Consider the following 17,377-nt stretch of genomic DNA (forward strand, 5'->3'; position numbering starts at 1 on the left):
TCTGCCCTGGCCAAGGGAGGAACACCCAAGGAAAAACCCGTCTGAACTGAAAAAGCTATTTCTGGCACCAAATATGGGGCCGGGGAGAGATTCGGCGGTGGGAATGCATTATTTATCCTGATGAAATATATATGTGTGTGTAGCTCCGCTCCAAACCACCAATGCGATTAGCAAATTACAGGGAACGGGGCTGGAGGTTTTAATTAGAGTCACTCTGCAAATTGAGGCTGAGCGCAAGAACCAGAGGGAGAGGCAGTTACCCGGCTCGGAGGGTGGCAAGCCCCCTCCCCATATTTCCAGCCCCACAGCAGGGCTGGGAGAGGCTGAGGGGCTGGGGGAGGTTGGCACCATCCTCCCTGGCCCCAAGGCAAGCCCAGTTTTTGATGCTTGCTCTTCCTGGTGCGCTCGGGGTGTTTCTAAGCTCTGGGGGGCTTTTGGAGAGGGCTGGGTGTGATGGGACCACCGAGGCGGTCGCAGCAGGGGCTGGGGGCATTGGGCTGGGGCTGGCACCGAGGGCGCATGCCCTGGGCTGGGGCTGTTCCTGCTGCCCCTCTCCGCGAGGCTGATGCACATTTATTATTGACGAAGCCAAACACGGTGAATTATTGATGCCGATGGGCTGCTGAGCAAAGCGAGCTGCGGCGGGGGCTGGGGGGACACGGGTGGCCCCCCCCCAAGCTGCAAGTTACTGAGCGTGGCCACCCCCCCCCCCCCCCCGGGTGGAAGGGAAGGAGGAGTGTGTTCCCAGAGGGGAATTAAGCATCGCCATCCCGGTTATGCTGCTAGGAGCAGCCCCTAAACTCCCTGAGCAAGTGCCTGAAATGCAGCCGGCAGCCTTGCAGCCATGCTGCTGGCAGGGCACGAGAGGGAACGAGCGAAACAACCCGGGGAACCGAGGCAGGCTGGGCTCAGGGCTCTGATAATTTGCAGCTTTGATAATTCGGTGCATTTGGGGGGCGAAGCGGGCGATGCTGCACCCTGCTCGGAGCCCCCCCGGTGCCCCCCCGCACGCGCAGCCTGGCCCCCACCAGCTCCCAGCCGGCAGAGAGCCAACGCACCCGCGCCTGCTCCGGCGCCAGCCCCGCGCACGGCTGGTGGGTTCCCCCTGGAAGAAAGCAGCCCGGTTGCTGCACGCAGCCTCTCTGGGTAACGGCTCCCTTGGCAAAGGCGGAGCGGCTCGGCGGAGGGAGACGTGCCAGCTCCCTTCTTCCTCTCGGGACAGAGGCCAGCGTTTGGTGCTCGCCCCGGCTCTGCCAGGGACTTCCCTGCGTCGTGCCGCTCGCAGCGGGGAGGAGCGAGCACGAGGTGCCACGGTGTCTGCCCCCGTGGGGGAGAAAGCTCCAGCGTTAGGAAAGCTGCTCCAGCGCCTGCCAGCTTGCGGTGGGGACGTGGGGCGTGGGGCTGGGCTGAGGCTGTGCCGCGTCCGTCCCAGCGCTCTGTGGTTTTGTCCCCAGGCTCGTGCTGGCGATCCCTGCAGACACGGGCATGCCCGTGCAGGATGCAGCTCAGGTCCTGCAACACCAGGAGCTCCGCAGCACTAAATCAACCACCCCGGGAGGCCACGGAGCCTCCCTTTGCTCTCACGGAGCCCGTCCTGTGGGATGGAGCAGGAGCAGGAGGTGTCGGTGTGCTGGGTGCTGAGCGCAGCCCTCGTGAGAGCACGTCCTGGGCAAGGGGCCGGTGCGCTCTGTTAAGCCGCGCTTCCAAACTGGCGAGGAGCCCGCGGAGCTGGGCACCAGGCTGTCTGGAGCTCCTGGCTGGAAGATCCCCAGCTGCCTCTGCGCTGGGATGGAGAACGCCTCTGCTCTCGCCGTGCTTTTGAGCACCAGCTCGGTGCCAGCCTTGGGCTGTTCTCAGTAATCCCCGAGCACTTCTGAGGCGGTGGTGCTGAAAGGGCACATCCCAAAGCACACGGAGACAGGGCAGGTGGAAAACTGGGGGGAAAACAGCCAGACCCGAGCACTGCAGTCCCTGAGAGGCCCACGAGCTCTGCCACGGCAGGCCAAGGACTCTGCATCTCCCCGGCTCTCCCACGTCCTCTGCGCATCTGCTGTGGCTGCCCCGATGCTGCCGGACGGGGAATCGAGGCAGGGGAAGGCAGGAGGTGGTCGCAGCCCGGGGACGGTCCCCACCGGGCTCACTTGGACATCCCGGCGTGGCTTCTCCCTCTGATTTCCACACAGCCTGGACTCGCAGCGCGCCTCCATTTCACAGGGCATTAATGATCTCTGCGTGGATTATAAACAGGACTTCTGGCCAAACCGACTCGACATTGATTAACTTCCCAGGATTAACTCAATTAGTCCATCCTGTTCATTTCCAGAATTGATTTGCTGGAAGGCTCTCGCGCTCGGGAGCTCTGCGGGCAGATCCAGGAGCCCAGCTCTGCCCCGATCCTGGGCCGCCAAGCCAGCCGTGGGTCCGCTTTGGGCACGAACGTGGCTCCCCCTGCGAGGACGGGGCTGTCCAGCGGGGCAGTGCCTGGCTCCCGACCCGAGATGCCCACGCTCAGCTCTTCTCCCCCTGGAGCTCACGGTCCAAGACGTGGCAGCCCTTCTAACAGGCTCTGCTGCTGCTGAGAAAACCGACCGCGGGGAGCGCATCCCGGTCGAGCCATTCGATGGCTGAGCAGGAAACGGAGGGGCAGGAGGTTAAGCGATGTGCCCCGACGTCAGGCTCCGTCCCCGGGGCTGGAGGCACGGCGTGCCCGTCTCCCACCTCCCACCCGCCGCCTCCCACCCGCCACGCTGTCTGCCGCGGCCAGAAACGCCAAGGGATGTTCCCTCCGCCAGATGAAAGGGCTGCAAACGAAACCAGATGGATGGGAAGAACTTTGCGAAGCTGCTGGTAACCATGGCAACGAGCTGCTTCCCCCCCCCCCCCCCCCCCCCCCATCCCAGCTACCTTCCACCGCCGCCCCCAGCAGAGATTTCGGCACCGGTTACATAAGGCCAGGCACAACAATGAGTCAGGCGCGGCGCCAGCCCAGCGCCAGCCCGCGAGGCTGTGGGTTTGGGAAAGCAAAGAGCATCGCCACAAGCTGATACCCGCGTCCAGATCCCCCCCCCCCAAAAATCACCGCTTCCCCCAGGAAAACGCTCTCATCTCCGAGGCTGACGACTCGAGGGATGCTGAGGATTGATCTGGGGAGGCCAACTGAGCTCCCGGGTCCGGACCTCGTCCTGCTGAGCACCGATGCCACCTCCAGGTCCTCCAGCTTCATCCTCCTTGCCTCCTCCCTGCTGCCACCATGAGCAACCCAGCTGGGAAAAACAACTTACTGACCTACTTTGGGCTGCAGCGCCTCTGATTTTATACAACTTGACGGCACCATGTCACAGCTGGAGAAAAATGGGACATGATCCGACGTGGCAGGGTGGAGGGCAGAAAGCCCGACGCGGTAACGTGACAGGCAGCCACGCGGGGCTGATACGCTGCCGTAGAGCTCGTGGGGCTGACATAAAGCTCGTGGGGCTGACATAAAGCTCGTGGGGCAGTGCTCACACCATCTCTTCCCCCAAGGCACGACAGCACTGCGGGCATGGTCACGCAGTGACCCTCGGCTGTGCCAGGATGGGATGGAAATGACAAAAACATCCTCCTCCTGTCCTCTCCCTGCTGGGGAACCTTGAAATTATGGGCAGAAGAAAGGAAAGGCTGGTGCGTTTCCCCATTACGGCCCCATAAGCAGCACCAAGCCTGTCCCTGCCAGAAGTCCTGGTAAACACTTGGCCCCAGTTAGCGAGCCAAAAGCGTTTACTGCAGGAGCTGATGGCTGCAAACAGCTTCTGCTCCCCCCGTGCCGCAAATGCCCCCGCAGCCCCACTGCTCAGCACCTCCATCCCTTCCCCGCACGCAGCCGTGGACTCCCGCAGGGAGTAGCAGGGATTTCATATCTGCTAATTCCTTGCAAATCCTCGGAGGAGAGATGCCAGGGACATGGAGAGGAGTGTGAGATGTGCTGCAGCCAGAATCCGACCTGCCATAATAATTTGTTCAGCTCTAATCCCTTCCCTCCGGGGCTCGCGAGTATTAATGATGACACACGACACTCCTGAGGAATGGGCAAATGTCATTATGCTCTTTCCAGCCTCTCCCATTCATTCACTCAGTGCAAAGTGGAGAAACCATGGCATCGAGAAACACGTAAAGACAACAACTGTTTAAGCACTCATCTCAGATAGGCACAAGAAAATGTTTATGCCACTTAGTCTCAGTCCTGCAAAGTAAACTTCCCTCTGGGGGAATGTGAAACAGCCACTTTAGCTGGTGGCAAGCACCTGGATTTATTCTGTTACGCTCAGCCTCCTCGTCCTGATACAATTACAGCAGCTTTATCAGGACATTCAGGAGTAAGCAGTCAGGAAGGCTTTATCGGTCGTACGAACGGTAAACCACTGAGACAGCCCTGAAATCCTCAGCATACACAGGGATGCAACCACAACCTGTGCTTTCCCTGGGTGCAGGGTCCCCAGGCACGGGCAGGACTCTGCCAAGGGCCCTGCAGGACACAAATTACATTCAGTGGAGAAACGGCATCGCAGGGAGAGCAGAGCGCCTGTAGCACACACGGCAGCCTGGAGCCAGGGCTGGCTGCCTGCCACACGTCTCTCTTTAGGAAGGAAGAAGACCTTGAGAAACAAAAGATTATGCAATGCACAGCGGAGTAACCTGTGCCTGACCTCCACGGCTGACATGCTACTTCACCCCACCGCTTTCCCAAACCTCCTGGATTTCCAGGGGGAGCACACGCTCGCCTGTGGTCCCACCGCATAGCTGCAGGAAAGCCAGCCCGATTCCTCCGGCAGCAAATGTCCTACAGGCTCCAGGAGCAGCCTGGAAGAAACCATTACGAGGAGGAAGGAAGAAGAAAACCCTGCCCCCTCCGCCGGGCAGCGATGCATGCAGGTGCCCCCTCGCTCTCCAACCAAAAACCCAAGCAGATTTGACACGCACATAGCAACAGCAGGTCTTCCTCCAGAGCCAGCAATAATTTACTGCAATTGCATCACAACAGAAGCCGTTCCTAAGTTTTATTGCTGGGCAGCTTTTTAACCCCGCGCTCAAAGCATGCTCATGTAACAGGGCTATTTAAGTGCAAACAACGGCGAGCTGCTCCGCAGCTGCTGCTTCCCCTTGTCTGCCCGCAATCCCATTTAAACGCCTCTCAAATCCCTTTCGACCGTCAGCTTCGAGGCAGCTCCTTTGGCCATTTTGCTCCCCGTGCCGAGCACCTTCCTCCCCTCTGCTGCAGCGCATGCCCTACATCGCGGCTTGGGCTCCAGGTCCCCTGCACAAAGAGAGAGAGAGAGACGGAACACGATGCTCACCTCATTTAGTGACAAGGATTGTCAGGAGTCGAGGCTGCAAACGAAAGGCTTATTCCTGCAGGAGGCAAAGGGGGAGAGGGAGAGATGCCCGAGGCAGCGGGAGCAGGATGCGAGCGCTGGCAGCCTGCTCAGCTTTTCGGCTCCTCTGATCACATTTTTTCGCCTGTGTGTGGGGAAGGATGGAGCAGTGCCTTCAGCTCAGCTCATCCGCTTTAGACTGAAATCTCTCCTTCCATCCTCTCCCCATGAGCCCCGGCGGAGAGAGGCGCCTCATACCCGAGCTCTGGGGTTTGGGGGTGCTATTTGTCCTTGTAGTCTATAGCCATAGAAAGCCCCTTAAATCCCTCCTAAGGAGGAGGGCTTTCGGCATGACAGACACGGGGACTTGCCAGTCAAAGCCGAACCGAGCGCCGCCGAGCCGCCCGCCCATGGAGGCCTGCCAGGAGCGGGGGGGCAGGAGGATGGGTGCTGGGTTTTGCCCCCTCCAGGGATTTGAGTTATCGAGTTCCCCGCCCGCTGCTGGCCTTGGCTTCCCAACCCAAATGGGGGGTTCCCCCATCTCCAAATGCGGCTGCCCCAAAGCAAGCGGGGTTTGAGCGGTGCGGTGCCTGTGAAATGTGTTGTGACCAGGACTCGCCGTTAATCCCTGCTCTTGTCAGGGAGGAGAAATCTTTTACCGTTTTCTCGCTGTTTTGGTATCTGTGGCTTCCCAGAGCCCATGAAGTGTGTCAGAGCTCAGCAGCTGTGAGCGTGCACAGAAAGCACGAGCTCGCAGCACCCAGGAGCTGTGACACGATAGATAGAAAATCATGAATGTATCTCGTTTTTTTTTTTCACATCCATGTTTTTGGGAGGGCTGGATTCACATCTCCTGAACACGTGATGCTGCCGGTATGGACTTCTGGAGGGAACGCAACAAAACAGTCCAGAAAAAAAAAGAAAGAAAGAAAGAAAAAAGCCAGAGCTGGTGCCTGCTCTTGGCGATTCAGCCAAGCTTGCCTCCAGCAAAACAATTTTTAATGATCAGAGCAGACAGCAAGAGTGGCGGAGATCTGCCCTGATGATCAGTGACTCACCACCCGGCCCCCCTTCTCCTCTCTGCCCCTCATTCCCCGGCTCTGTAAAAGGCTGAAAACCACATTCATCAGCCCAGCAGCAGGAGAAGGCTGAATCCTCATCGTCCTCCCTGTGCACGATGCTGCTCTGTCCTGAAAAGAGTACGTGTGTGAGAGGAGGAAGGCAGAAAGAGCTGGGTGCTGGTGGGCCAGGCTGATGTTGTGCAGATTTTGGGGTAAATCGGTGAGTGGGGAATGCCACGGTGACACGGGGTGGCGGGGGGGAGGATGGAGACGGGGCCTCCATGGGGTCACTTATGTTCCTGCCACGGCAGAGGGACGGAAACACAGGGGCTGGTGGTGGCCGCACCATTTTGACAAGGAATAATTCAGCATTTAGAGCTGCCTCTAAATGCTATGTTTTATGTTTAGGCTATGTTTTTATGTTTATGCCTCTAAATGTTATGTTTTGTCAGTGACTTGTGATGGTGAGGGGATGCCCTGCCCAGGTGTACTTTGCACCTTGCAAGCTCCTAGCAAAACCCAGGGGGACAGGGGGTCCTTTTTCCCATAAATTTCCAACTATTCCACGTTTGGAGCCGCTGGAAGCAGCACCCCATGCTGTGACAGGGCACCACCACGGGAGAAGCCTTCGCGGCCCAGTAGGACACGGCCTGGGGAGTGACCAGGCCAAACCCCGAGCCCGTCGCCATGGTAACAACGCGGCGGGCTCGGCCCTCCCCAGGACTACAAGTCCCATCGCCCCCCGCGGCGGCACGGGGTATGGGCCCCTCAGGGCGCATGCGCAATTTCCCCCCTCGGCGGCGAGGAGCCAATAGGGGGCGGTGTTGTTGGGAGGACGGCGTTGCTAGGGAGGGCTGAGGTGATGGCGGCGGGCCTGGGCCTGCTGTGGCCGCGGGCCGCCGGCGGCAGGTAACGGTAACGGGGCCGGTAACGGGGCCGGTAACGGGGCCGGGCCTGACCCCCGCTGCCGCGGAGATTCCCTCCGTTTTCCCCCGGTGTGGCTTGGCTGAAGGCGCCGCTGCCTCCTCAGGTCCGCGGGGCAGCGCCGCGGCCTCTCCTCGCTGATTTGTTTTCTTTATTTCTCTTTTTCCTGCCAAGTTTTCTCCTCCTGCGGCGCGTCGCGGCCGCTCCCTTCCAGCTCCGGGCGGTGTCCGTCCTGTCAAGGTCCCGGGAGCAGCCCCTCGGCCTCGCCGGCCCGGTGCCCTCCTGGAGCCTGCAGCAGGTTCGCCTCAAGGCGCGGGGGAACGAGTACCAGCCCAACAACCGCAAGCGCAAACGGACCCACGGCTGGATCAAGCGCATCAGCGCACCGGCAGGCATCGAGGTTATCCTCCGACGCATGCTGAAGGGCAGGAAGTCCCTGAGCCACTGAGGGCTTGGCCCGAGGGATTGGTTTGGGGTGCAGCGAGCCGGAACCGAGCCCGAAAAGTGCCACGGATTTGGAGTGATGCAGCCTGAGCGCTTCTACTGAGGGAGGCTGTGACGGGCAGCAGCACCCGGCTGCCCCTTCTGTGTTGAAAGCGCAAGAGGAATCACCCTGGTTTGAGAGCGGTCTCCAAAGGCTTTGTTTATTTGGCTGCTTTTTTAATTGTAAGGTCTTTGCCATTCGTATGTGTGATTGTAAGATAAACTTGTGGAAAACACAAGCTGTAATTAAAGCCTAGCAACTTTTATTGCGCTTCCTGTACTAATTGTCGATGTGAAGTTAATGGGGAGAAGAAAGACGGCTTGATCTCAGGTTCACAAGTGCCTGGGAGCCTCCAAAGGACGGCAGCAGCGTGGAATGAGGGCTGACAGTAGAAAAAACTTAATTGTTAGTTTACAACAGCCAAGTCCTCGTTATCCCTGCTCTGTTTCTTCATCCCTGCAAGGTACGCGTTAGCGGGGGATGCTCAGCACATCAGGGATGCTGTCCTGTGCCTCGGTGGCAGCTCTGGGCTGGGACTCCTGTTCCAGTTCTGGGTTGAAGGGGGTTTTTTCGGGGGTTTTTTGGTCCTGGGAGCGACTTTTTGTGGGCAGAGCTGCTCTGGGCAGCGCTGGCTGACCCGTGAGCGGTTGTTGGCCAGTTACCCCGAGCCGTAGCAGGGTTTGGATTGCTCTGATTACACATGGCTACTGCACGCCAACTCCTTCTCAACACTGCTGTTCGCCCAGCAGCGCTAATTAACAGCCTCGTTCCTACCACGTAATTAACAGCGCCTTCATTAACGAGAGCCAAGGGGACGCAGGGAGCCCCGCGCGGACTACATTTCCCATCATGCCCCGCGGCCGCCTCCACATCCGGGTCCTCTCCCCACCCCTCCCGATCGGGGCATTTCCTGCCCCTACCTCACCCCAAGCGCCTCAGCGCCGCGCTGACTGACGGGCGCCTCGCCCAATGGGCGTGGGGCCGGGCGCGGCGGCGACCAATGGGCGCGCGCGGAGGGGGCGGGGGGGCGGGCGGTGGCTGGGGCGGCGGGGGCGGGGCGGCTCCTCCTGGCTGGCGGCGGCGAAGATGGTAGGCGCTGGGCTCGGCCCCCGCCCGAAATGGCGGCGCCCCCGGCCCCGCTGCGCTGAGGGGAGCGCGGCCTCCGCCGGTCCTCGGCCCCCGGGGCCCGCCCTGAAGCTGGGGGGGGCGAGGCCGGGCCCCCCACCCCCCGCTGTGGGCTGAGGGGGTTTGGGGGGGGGTGCGGCCCCCCCCGGGGGCGGCTTTGGGACCCCAAAATGGCGGCGGGGCTGGGGGGGGGGGCGTAGTTTGGTGGGGGGCTGATCTTCGGGGGGGGGTCCCCCGTTTTTCGGAGGGGGGAAGCTGTTATTCTGGGGTGCCGCCCCGTTTTTTTGGGGGCTGTCCTTTTTTTTTTATCGGCGGGGCTGTTATTCGGGGGGGGCACCCCGCTTTTCGGGGGGGTGCTTCCCCGTTTTTTTGGGGGGGGGGTGCCACGTTTTTCTGGGGGAGGGCCTTCTCGAGGGTGGGCGCTGTTCTTCTGGGGGTGCCCCTTTTTCTGGGGGAGAGCTGTTCTTCTAGGGGGACTCCGTTTTTCGGGGGAGCATTTTTCGGGGGGGGGAGGGGGAGCTGTTCTTTTGGGGGGGGGTGCCCCGTTTTTCGGGGGGGTGCTGTTCTCCTGGGGGGGCGCCCCGGTTTTTGGGGGGGACAGGGGGTGCAGGGAGCTGTGGTAGCCCGTGGGGGGGGGGGGGCACTCGGTCCCCCTCTGCAGTTCTTCTGGGGTGGGCTGTGAGAAGGGTGGGGTGCTGCCAAGCTGGGGGGTGCTGGAGGGCAGAGGGGGAAATCTGGGGGTACCACGGGGTATGGGGTGTTCTCCCCCCCCCCAGGGCTGTGTGCTCAAAGGAGCTGGGTATATGGGGGTTGTTGGGGTCTGTCGGGGCGCCCCCACGTAGCAAGAGGCTGCCTGGGAGTTCGGTGGTGGTTGGCACGGCCAGGGGAGTGCCCGTCTCCTTTCCTTTGCAGCGGTGGGGTTGTTTTTGGAGGAAGAGAGTTTTTCTCCTGCCCCTCAGTGAGCCCCATGACAAAGGGGGGTCAGTGGTGTTCCCTGGGGGGTGTTCCTTGGGGTCTCCGTGTCCCGAGGCTGGGAGCTTTGGTGGCCGTTCCCCGTGTTGGTGCTTCTCCTCCGTCCCACATCCACGTGTGCGCGGTGCTGGGACGCAGCCCTGCTCTCAGCACCCGTGCTCTGGGCCTCATGTTCCGCAGTGCGGTTGCTGCGGTTCCTCTCCAAAGCTGAGAACTGGGCATGTATACATTGTTCTTTTGTTTTTATTTTCACCTTTCTGCTTTTAGACGAGGACTTCCTAGGAAGCCGAGCGCCCTGTTGGCACAGGAAGAGTAGATGCCTCTTTATCTCTCCCTCACTTCCCAAACCGTAGAAGGAACCGGTGTTGTCTCCTGAGGTTGCTTAACCGCGCTTGTTTTGGCGTTTGGGGGATTTGCCTTTTCCCCAAATGAAACGAGGCCCCTGCTCGGTTCCGGTGCTGGTTTTCTGCTTCCGCGCAGGGAGCTGCAGCAGCTCGGCCGGCTTGGCCTGGGCGCGCTCTGCTTGGTTAAAGAGTGGCAGAAGGCCGGCAGGAGGAACGTTTCCTCGTGCGGCGCCGTGCCGCAGGTGTTCCTCGGTGCGCCTGCTGCGGTGGGTGTGTGCGCGCGGCGGTGACCTGACTTATCTTGTGCCCTTGGAGCAGATAAGGGGCACTGCGCTCCCAATATTGTCTCATTCCGGATATCCAGGAACGTGCCTCGCGGCGATTCCCCCGAGGGGACCTTTTCAGGAGGTTGCGTCACAGCAGATGACTGTTGAAACGGGCAGGTGTGGGGCAGGATTAGCAGCAGGACAGGCTCGGTACTAACAACAAGGCTTTTCAGTTGTACTTCCCAACGCTTAAGCTGGAGGAATGCCTCTCCCCGTGCTCACGTTCTAATTTTCCTGCTGTTTTCCTGCCCTGGCAGGTGTGGGTCCACCCAAATGGCTTCTGCCCTGCGAGAGAGCGAGGTGGAGGCTGAGAGCCCGGCGTGCTCGAGGCTGTTCGTGCAGGAGCTGAGGTCTCTGTAGAGGTGTGAGCGCGGCAGCCTTCCTGCCTGGGAGCCTCTGAGCTGCTGCACATCCTGCTTCAGTTGCTTATATTCTGGAGAAGGGGGGACACCCACATTTAAAACGCGTTCCCCGTTTAAAATGCATTTTGGCTGATAATTTTAATGGTATTTTTACGACTTACTGGGCGTAGCTCTGCCGTAGAAGTCTGTTAAAAGACCGCGGCGTGCCTGGTGAGAGCTGCGCCCCCTCTCAGGGCAAACGTGGGCTCTGCCAGACCAACCCCCCCACCGTGGGGCAGTGGGGAATAGTCTGGGGTGAGGGGACTGGGGTGGAGAGACCTGAAGCTGTGCGCTCCTCGGTAAGAACGGTTATTTTCCGTCCGTGTAAGTGGAAATGAAAGCAAGTAGTTAAAGAAACCAGGGACGTGTCTGTCTCTGCCTGGGCCGGGCTCCTGTAGCACCGTGTCGTAAAAAAAAGGTTTGCTTTGCAATAGGAAATGTTTTTAAAGATCCTCAGCCCTTCTAAACAGAGTAAGTACAGTCAGTGAGTCTTAAACCTGGGCTATGCTGAGGAAAGAGCCTGGCCGTGCCTGTGGAAGTCCTTAAAGGATTCCCCACCCTTTTCAGCCCGGGACCCTCGGTGCCAGGGAGAGCAGGGGAGCGGGGCGGCGCGGTCCGGGTCCATGGGGCTCTTATAGCAGTGCTGGAGGATCCTGCCTCGATCCCCCAGCTCAGCCGAGCGAGCGGCGGGCTCTGGGCTGGAGAACTGGTGACACAGGGAAGTGGCATCGCCCCTGAGGGGGACGAGACGGGAGAGAAATTTGCAGTTGGCTGCCTCAGTCCGAGTCTCTTCTTTTAGCTAAAACCTGGCACCCAGGAAGGGTCGAACGTGGAAACGAGAACGTCGGTAGAGCTCTTCCAAAAACAAGAGCATGAATAATATTTTCTGGCTTGGCTAATTTTAGCTCTTTGTTTTGAGTTAAAGATGCAGCCTTAATAAAAATAACGGCCCCTATTTGAGTGAAAACAACGCCTTTGAGCCTGGCAGCCGTGGAGCAGCCGTGTCCATTCATTTGTCGCTTCTAACGCCGAAATTAAATGGCTCCTCTGCTGCTTTCCTCTCCTTTTTAAACTGCTCCTAAGCAGGCTGATGTACGTGCAGGATTAGGAGCCTTTAGTGTGCAGTATAATAGGCTCTGAGGCTTTAAGTGAGTATCACTGCGGCGCAGGTAGCTGATCTGATGACTTCGGGTGTCTCAGGGCCTCTCCTGCTTATCGCCCAGGCACCTCGTGCATTTATTACCCATCTTCTGGCTGCTTTAAAGGCCTCGCCGAGCATCTCCCTTTGTCCCTCTCCGCTGTGAGGAAAGAGGCTCCTGCAGGCTTTGAAGCTCGCTGTTCTCGTGACCCCGTAACGTTCTCCTCCCGCCCTCCTTTTTCGCTTTGGAGAAGGAAATTCCTGTTTCACGCTGGTGAGGCTTAATTAAACAGCGAGGGCTCCGCGGGGTTCCCGCTGCTGTTTAGCAAATAGCTTCGCTGCCCTGTGCGCCCTGTGCGTTCGGCTGTTTTCTGGTGAGCCGGGATCCACCCCGGCCGCCGGAACTCGGGGGGGGTTCTTTTTGAAGTACTGGCAGCACTGGCGCCCGCAGGGGTGTGATCCTTCACAAAAAAGTCGGGCCTCGCTGATAAGGATTGGGCTTTTGGGGCCTCGGAGGCTTTCGTCGCTTTCTGGAATTGACAGAGAATGGTAACTGCGAAAGCGAAAGAGCAACCAGTTTGAAACGGGGGCATATTCAAGGATTTGAGTCATCGGTGCGGCTGCGGCAGTTTCCTTGTGTGATGTTGTGGTTTGTGCTGGTCCGTGGATCCTGCTGGTGTCGGCGTGGTGCAGAGCTTCCTTTCAGAGCTCACCCGCGTCACCTGCATGCCAGGAGAGGTTTGGTGAGCAGCCTCCTAGCTGCATTCCAGAACTTCGAGAGAATAGCGAGCCAAACACAAAAGCTGGGGATTCGCTTCGTTTACAAAACCAGTTTTGTTTTTTTTTTTGTTTCGGTTTCCAGCAGCTCTCGCTAGCTGGGACCTGGCAACATCCTTCCAAACCCTGCAGTTATTTATCTTAACGACCCGAGCGACTCCTTGGAGAATCAGCCCGAAGCAAACAACAACTGGAATATCGCTCTTCCTTTCTTCACCTACTTTGTTTGTGTTCTTTGTCTTTTCAGGCAGATTTTTTGAAAGGATTACCGGTCTACAACAAAAGCAACTTCAGCAGATTCCATGCGGACTCTGTATGTAAAGCATCAGTAAGTATTGCGTACCGGCCATAAATCCCGGTGCTCTGGGAGGTTTTCTTGCACGGCTCAAAGGATACGAGAGGGAAATAAACTTGAAACGAGTGTTTGTTTGGTTTTGTTTTTAAACAAACAAACAAAGCCGTCCATGTATGCTTGCAGTTCATGAGTTGAGATTGGCAAGGAAAACTTCCTGCGTGCTTTGGTGAGGCATGCGTCCTCACGGCAGCCAAGCCACATCTGTGGGGCTCTCTGTATACGCACATTCTTTAGTAATGGTCTTAGGCCCTGAAAAACACCAGAGAAATGGACCTGCTTCGAATTTCTTAAAAAATTAAAAGGAAAAAAAAAAAGAGGTAGGAGAACAGTGCCATATAACAGGGCAGAATATCAGAGTGCATTTGTAGCCTGGGTTTGTGACGGCCTTTGGGTTGGTTTAGCTGTGCTTGAGTTAAAAATCACCTTGTAGCCGTCGTCGTTCTGTAACTGTCCAATTCCTCTATAGAACAGAAGACCGTCGGTATACCTTCCCACGAGAGAATACCCGTCTGAACAAAGTAAGTCTGTCTGCTCCACTGACGTGGGTTTTTTTTACTGTCTTCAGATTTTAAAAATCTGGCATACACACAATTTCACTTATTTTAAACTTCAGATCGGCTGATACTCCAGTGAGTCACTGTCACTCCAGTGAGAAGCAGTGTATGTCTAGTTATTGTTCATTTTTTGTGCTTTTCCTCTGTCCTAACGAAGTGATTGCTGTTCCTGCGTCCTGCCCTTTAATCTAAAGGACCGTGCTTAGTACGTGAAATAATGTCATGATTGCTGCACAGTTTTAAAGGTTGTCTTTAAAACGACCTCAGCTTGTTTCTCTCTTTCTTTGGCAGTTATAGTAACAGAAAAGACAAATATACTTTTGCGTTACTTACATCAGCAGTGGGACAAAAAGGTATGGTTGTGTTTCCTTAATATAAACGTCTCGATTTGCTGACTCTGGCTGATAGAGCTGGATATTGATCACGATCAAGATATTGATGATTAATTAAGAGCGATTCAGTCCTTGTGAAATGCACTTCAGCAAAAGGAGGCTATGTCTCTGCACAGCTCTGTCTCTGCACAACATTTTATTTTTTTTAAAAGCTTTTTCTTCTGTCTCAATTTAGAGGACAGTAACTCAGTGTTTAGTCTAGAACTTGGGAGACTTCAGTTCTGTTTCCCACTTAGCACAATTTTCCTTTGTGACCTTTGCAAATTGGTCTCCCTGTGCCTCAGCTGTCTGCTTTACAGCTAGAGTAGAGCTCTTACCTCCCAAGACTGTTAGGAAAAGATGGATGAGCTTATGCAGAACATGAATGCATTAATGAGGCCGTGTAAGTACCTTGGTTACGAAATCAGAGTTCCCGTATCAGGAATGCACAAATTAGGAGGCTCTAGCTGGCGTCTGAGACTAATACTGCCTGGGTTGGAAGCGCTCAGACACAAGGCAAGGACTCGGGAGTGGAGATAACCGAAGCAGGGATTTTAATCATGAGAGGATACAGAACACAGAGAGGCAAAATTATAAGGAGCAGTGAAGCTGAAAAGAAAATATTTGTATAAGACGGAAGTCTTCTGGTGATTTTGATAATTTAGGGACTGACTCAGAGGAGCAGGAAAAGCAAATCTTACTCATCTGTATGAAATATTTGAGATCTATAAATAAAAGATGCTGAGAGCAATGATTGGTGTTTTTGCCCCACCCTCAAATATGAAGAAGCACCCTTTGGCTTTGGGCAAAATCCTCTTGGTTTGTTTCAGTGTGTCTGTTAGGTCATCGCAGTGCTATATTCCATCCTGAAATTTTTACAAACAACAAATTTTTTTTCTACTGGCATTAGCTCCCGCCAGCATCAAAAGGCTTTGGAGAGTTTCACTGTGACTTTCTTTGTCCAAACAGAATGCAGCAAAGAAGAGAGATCAAGAGCAAGTGGAAATAGAAGGTGAGAATTCGGCGCCACCACGGAAAATCGCTCGGACAGACAGCCAGGATATGAACGAGGACACTTAAACTCTTGGCTTTCTCCTCTACTACTTTGCAGGCGCTTCCTGTTTTGTCTCAAAGTGTGTAAATTTCGCCCCTTGCCCCCATCTCTCACCCATCCACTATGCAGCCCAAACCACTTCTGACTTCATAGGAGCCAATGTATTTATTTTTTCTCCGTTTTTTTTTTTTTTTTTTTATTTATGCCGTAAAACTTACGGAGCGATGGTGGAACAGTCCAGTAAAACATGTAGTGTAACCTTAGTTCCTCCTTTCTCAAAAGCATACACTGTCACTTTTACAGGTTTTGTTAAATCTGTTACCTAACCAACCGGCTCTAGCTATGGAAGCCTCAGTAGGAGACGGGGGTTGTTACAGACCCCTGGAGGGGTACGGGCTTTTCGATCCATGTACCCGTTGGCATACTACAAGTGGTTCATTCTTCTTTGTGCCCAGTCCAGCCATAAGTGTGGGGCCTCACTATTTTTTCGCAAATACTCTGAAATTGGCACCGCACTGAAAAAAAAAAAAAAAAAATCATGGGTGTCATTTAGGATTATGTTGATCTTAGCAAAATGTGTTGTCAACTTGATATATCAGTTGTATTCTTTTGGTCTGTTCTGTAAGGGCCACGGTCGTTTGGCAGCGTACGTTATCTCATACGTCAGTGGTCATGGAGAATTCAAGTGAAAGGTGTGTTGCTTGTGTTGCTCTTTAATTCTAACAGTCTCTTGGTCTTGAACAGACTGATATGTGCAACTTCTCCGTTGGAATAAAAGGATACTTTTATCCTATTCTGAGTATTTGATCAACAGTGTATTTAAGCAGCAGCTGATGGAGTGGAGTTGGGTAGGCGCCCTGCAGGCAGCGCTTGGCCGGATAAGTCTGGGAGCACCTTGGCAACTAGATCTAGTTCTCTGTGTCGACTGCCGGCTCTGACTAATGGTACGTTGAATTTCCTGCGATATCGGCATGTCTGGAGTGGAGTCCAGGACTTAGAGTTGATCAAAACGTGAGCTTCCGTGGTCTCCGTTAAAGACCAGTCGATCTCTTTTGGACTGTGACAGCTCAGTGCCTGTTGCCTGTAACCCTTCTCTGACTCTTCAGTAGGAGCAAAAATGGAGACCCGTAAGTCGTCTAGGTGGATTCGGAGGTTCAGAGACTTAAAAGGAAATGACCATCGTCGCTGAAGGGGACAGGGAAGGTGTAGTTTAGTAATGATGTCTTGTCTGCTTTAATGTAAGAAGCTGACTTCACACTGTGTTAGTTTAAATTGATGAATTTATAACTGTGTTTTTTCCTCGTTCACGAATCTGAAACACCAGTTCGAGAAATCTCACGAACATTGTTCTAGAGATCCCGGATAAGCCTAGTTCTGTGCGATTGCAGTGGCCACGAGCTTTGAGGCCGGGGTTTCTGCTATCCCCTTCTCCACAGCATCCCCTTCCTACCAGCGGACGCCACAAGATGAGGTGCGGGGGCGAAGGGGACCCGAAGGGAGATAGACCGTTGCTTATGACTGCGTGTTATGAGGCAGAACCTTGGGAAGAGCAGGGCACAGCTCACTCTGCGTTCTCAAATGTATGTTAGGCACCGAGTTTCTGATGCAGTGAATGAATTTAACTTAAAGTTAGCACCAAGTAGTTTAGAACTTTGTACCTGCCTCAGAAAATGTTACCTTTTTGCTATGGCAGTAACCTCCAAATTACTGGAATGTTGTTGGAAATGCCAACCGTGTTGGTGAAGATAAAAAATACTTAGAATTCCATGTGATTTACTGGCAATTGCAAGAGGACTTCTCCCAGAGTTCCGCTATCAACAAGTACTTCTGTGCAAAGTGCAGGATGTTAACTGAAGATGCTGCGTTAGCATCTGGTCTCGCAGGGATCATCTGAAGCTGAAACTGAAGAATCCCGTGAAGAGCTGTGAGATACCAAAAGAGGAAACGGACATGCAGCTGGTGGTAAAGTGTGACCAATTTGTGTGTTTTAGCAAAGCTTGAGAGCTGCAGCCTTGCAGACTAATGTTTGTACAGTGCGTTGGAGTTGTAAAATGCTGTATACTTGATTGACATGGCAAGGTTTGGGCTTCGCTGACTTCTCTGCTAGACAGAGTGATGTACTATTAAAGAGAGTTGGCAGTTC

General features: G+C 55.4%; 2 protein-coding genes across 4 annotated transcripts; both read left to right on the forward strand.

The window, feature by feature from the left end:
- Window positions 1-7,203: 7,203 nt before the first annotated feature.
- On the forward strand, window positions 7,204-8,082 carry MRPL34 (mitochondrial ribosomal protein L34). The gene is made up of 2 exons (XM_035569781.2): window positions 7,204-7,318; window positions 7,508-8,082. Exons 1-2 carry the CDS (start codon window positions 7,272-7,274, stop codon window positions 7,779-7,781), a joined length of 321 nt encoding a protein of 106 aa, XP_035425674.1. The 5' UTR covers window positions 7,204-7,271; the 3' UTR covers window positions 7,782-8,082.
- Window positions 8,083-8,850: 768 nt separating this feature from the next.
- On the forward strand, window positions 8,851-17,377 carry DDA1 (DET1 and DDB1 associated 1). 3 transcript variants are annotated; one of them, XM_035569782.2, is made up of 5 exons: window positions 8,851-8,906; window positions 13,148-13,228; window positions 13,722-13,773; window positions 14,101-14,162; window positions 15,150-17,377. In XM_035569782.2, the coding sequence occupies exons 1-5, from the start codon at window positions 8,904-8,906 to the stop codon at window positions 15,258-15,260; spliced, it is 309 nt and encodes a 102-aa protein (XP_035425675.1). In that variant the 5' UTR covers window positions 8,851-8,903; the 3' UTR covers window positions 15,261-17,377. The 3 variants fall into 3 exon arrangements, with proteins under 3 accessions (XP_035425675.1, XP_035425676.1, XP_050571565.1); XM_035569783.2 differs by lacking the exon at window positions 8,851-8,906 and adding an exon at window positions 12,654-12,672; XM_050715608.1 differs by lacking the exon at window positions 8,851-8,906 and adding an exon at window positions 12,700-12,866.

The sequence above is a fragment of the Cygnus atratus genome, chromosome 26 (assembly GCF_013377495.2).
Source record: "Cygnus atratus isolate AKBS03 ecotype Queensland, Australia chromosome 26, CAtr_DNAZoo_HiC_assembly, whole genome shotgun sequence".
Lineage (NCBI taxonomy): Eukaryota > Metazoa > Chordata > Aves > Anseriformes > Anatidae > Cygnus > Cygnus atratus.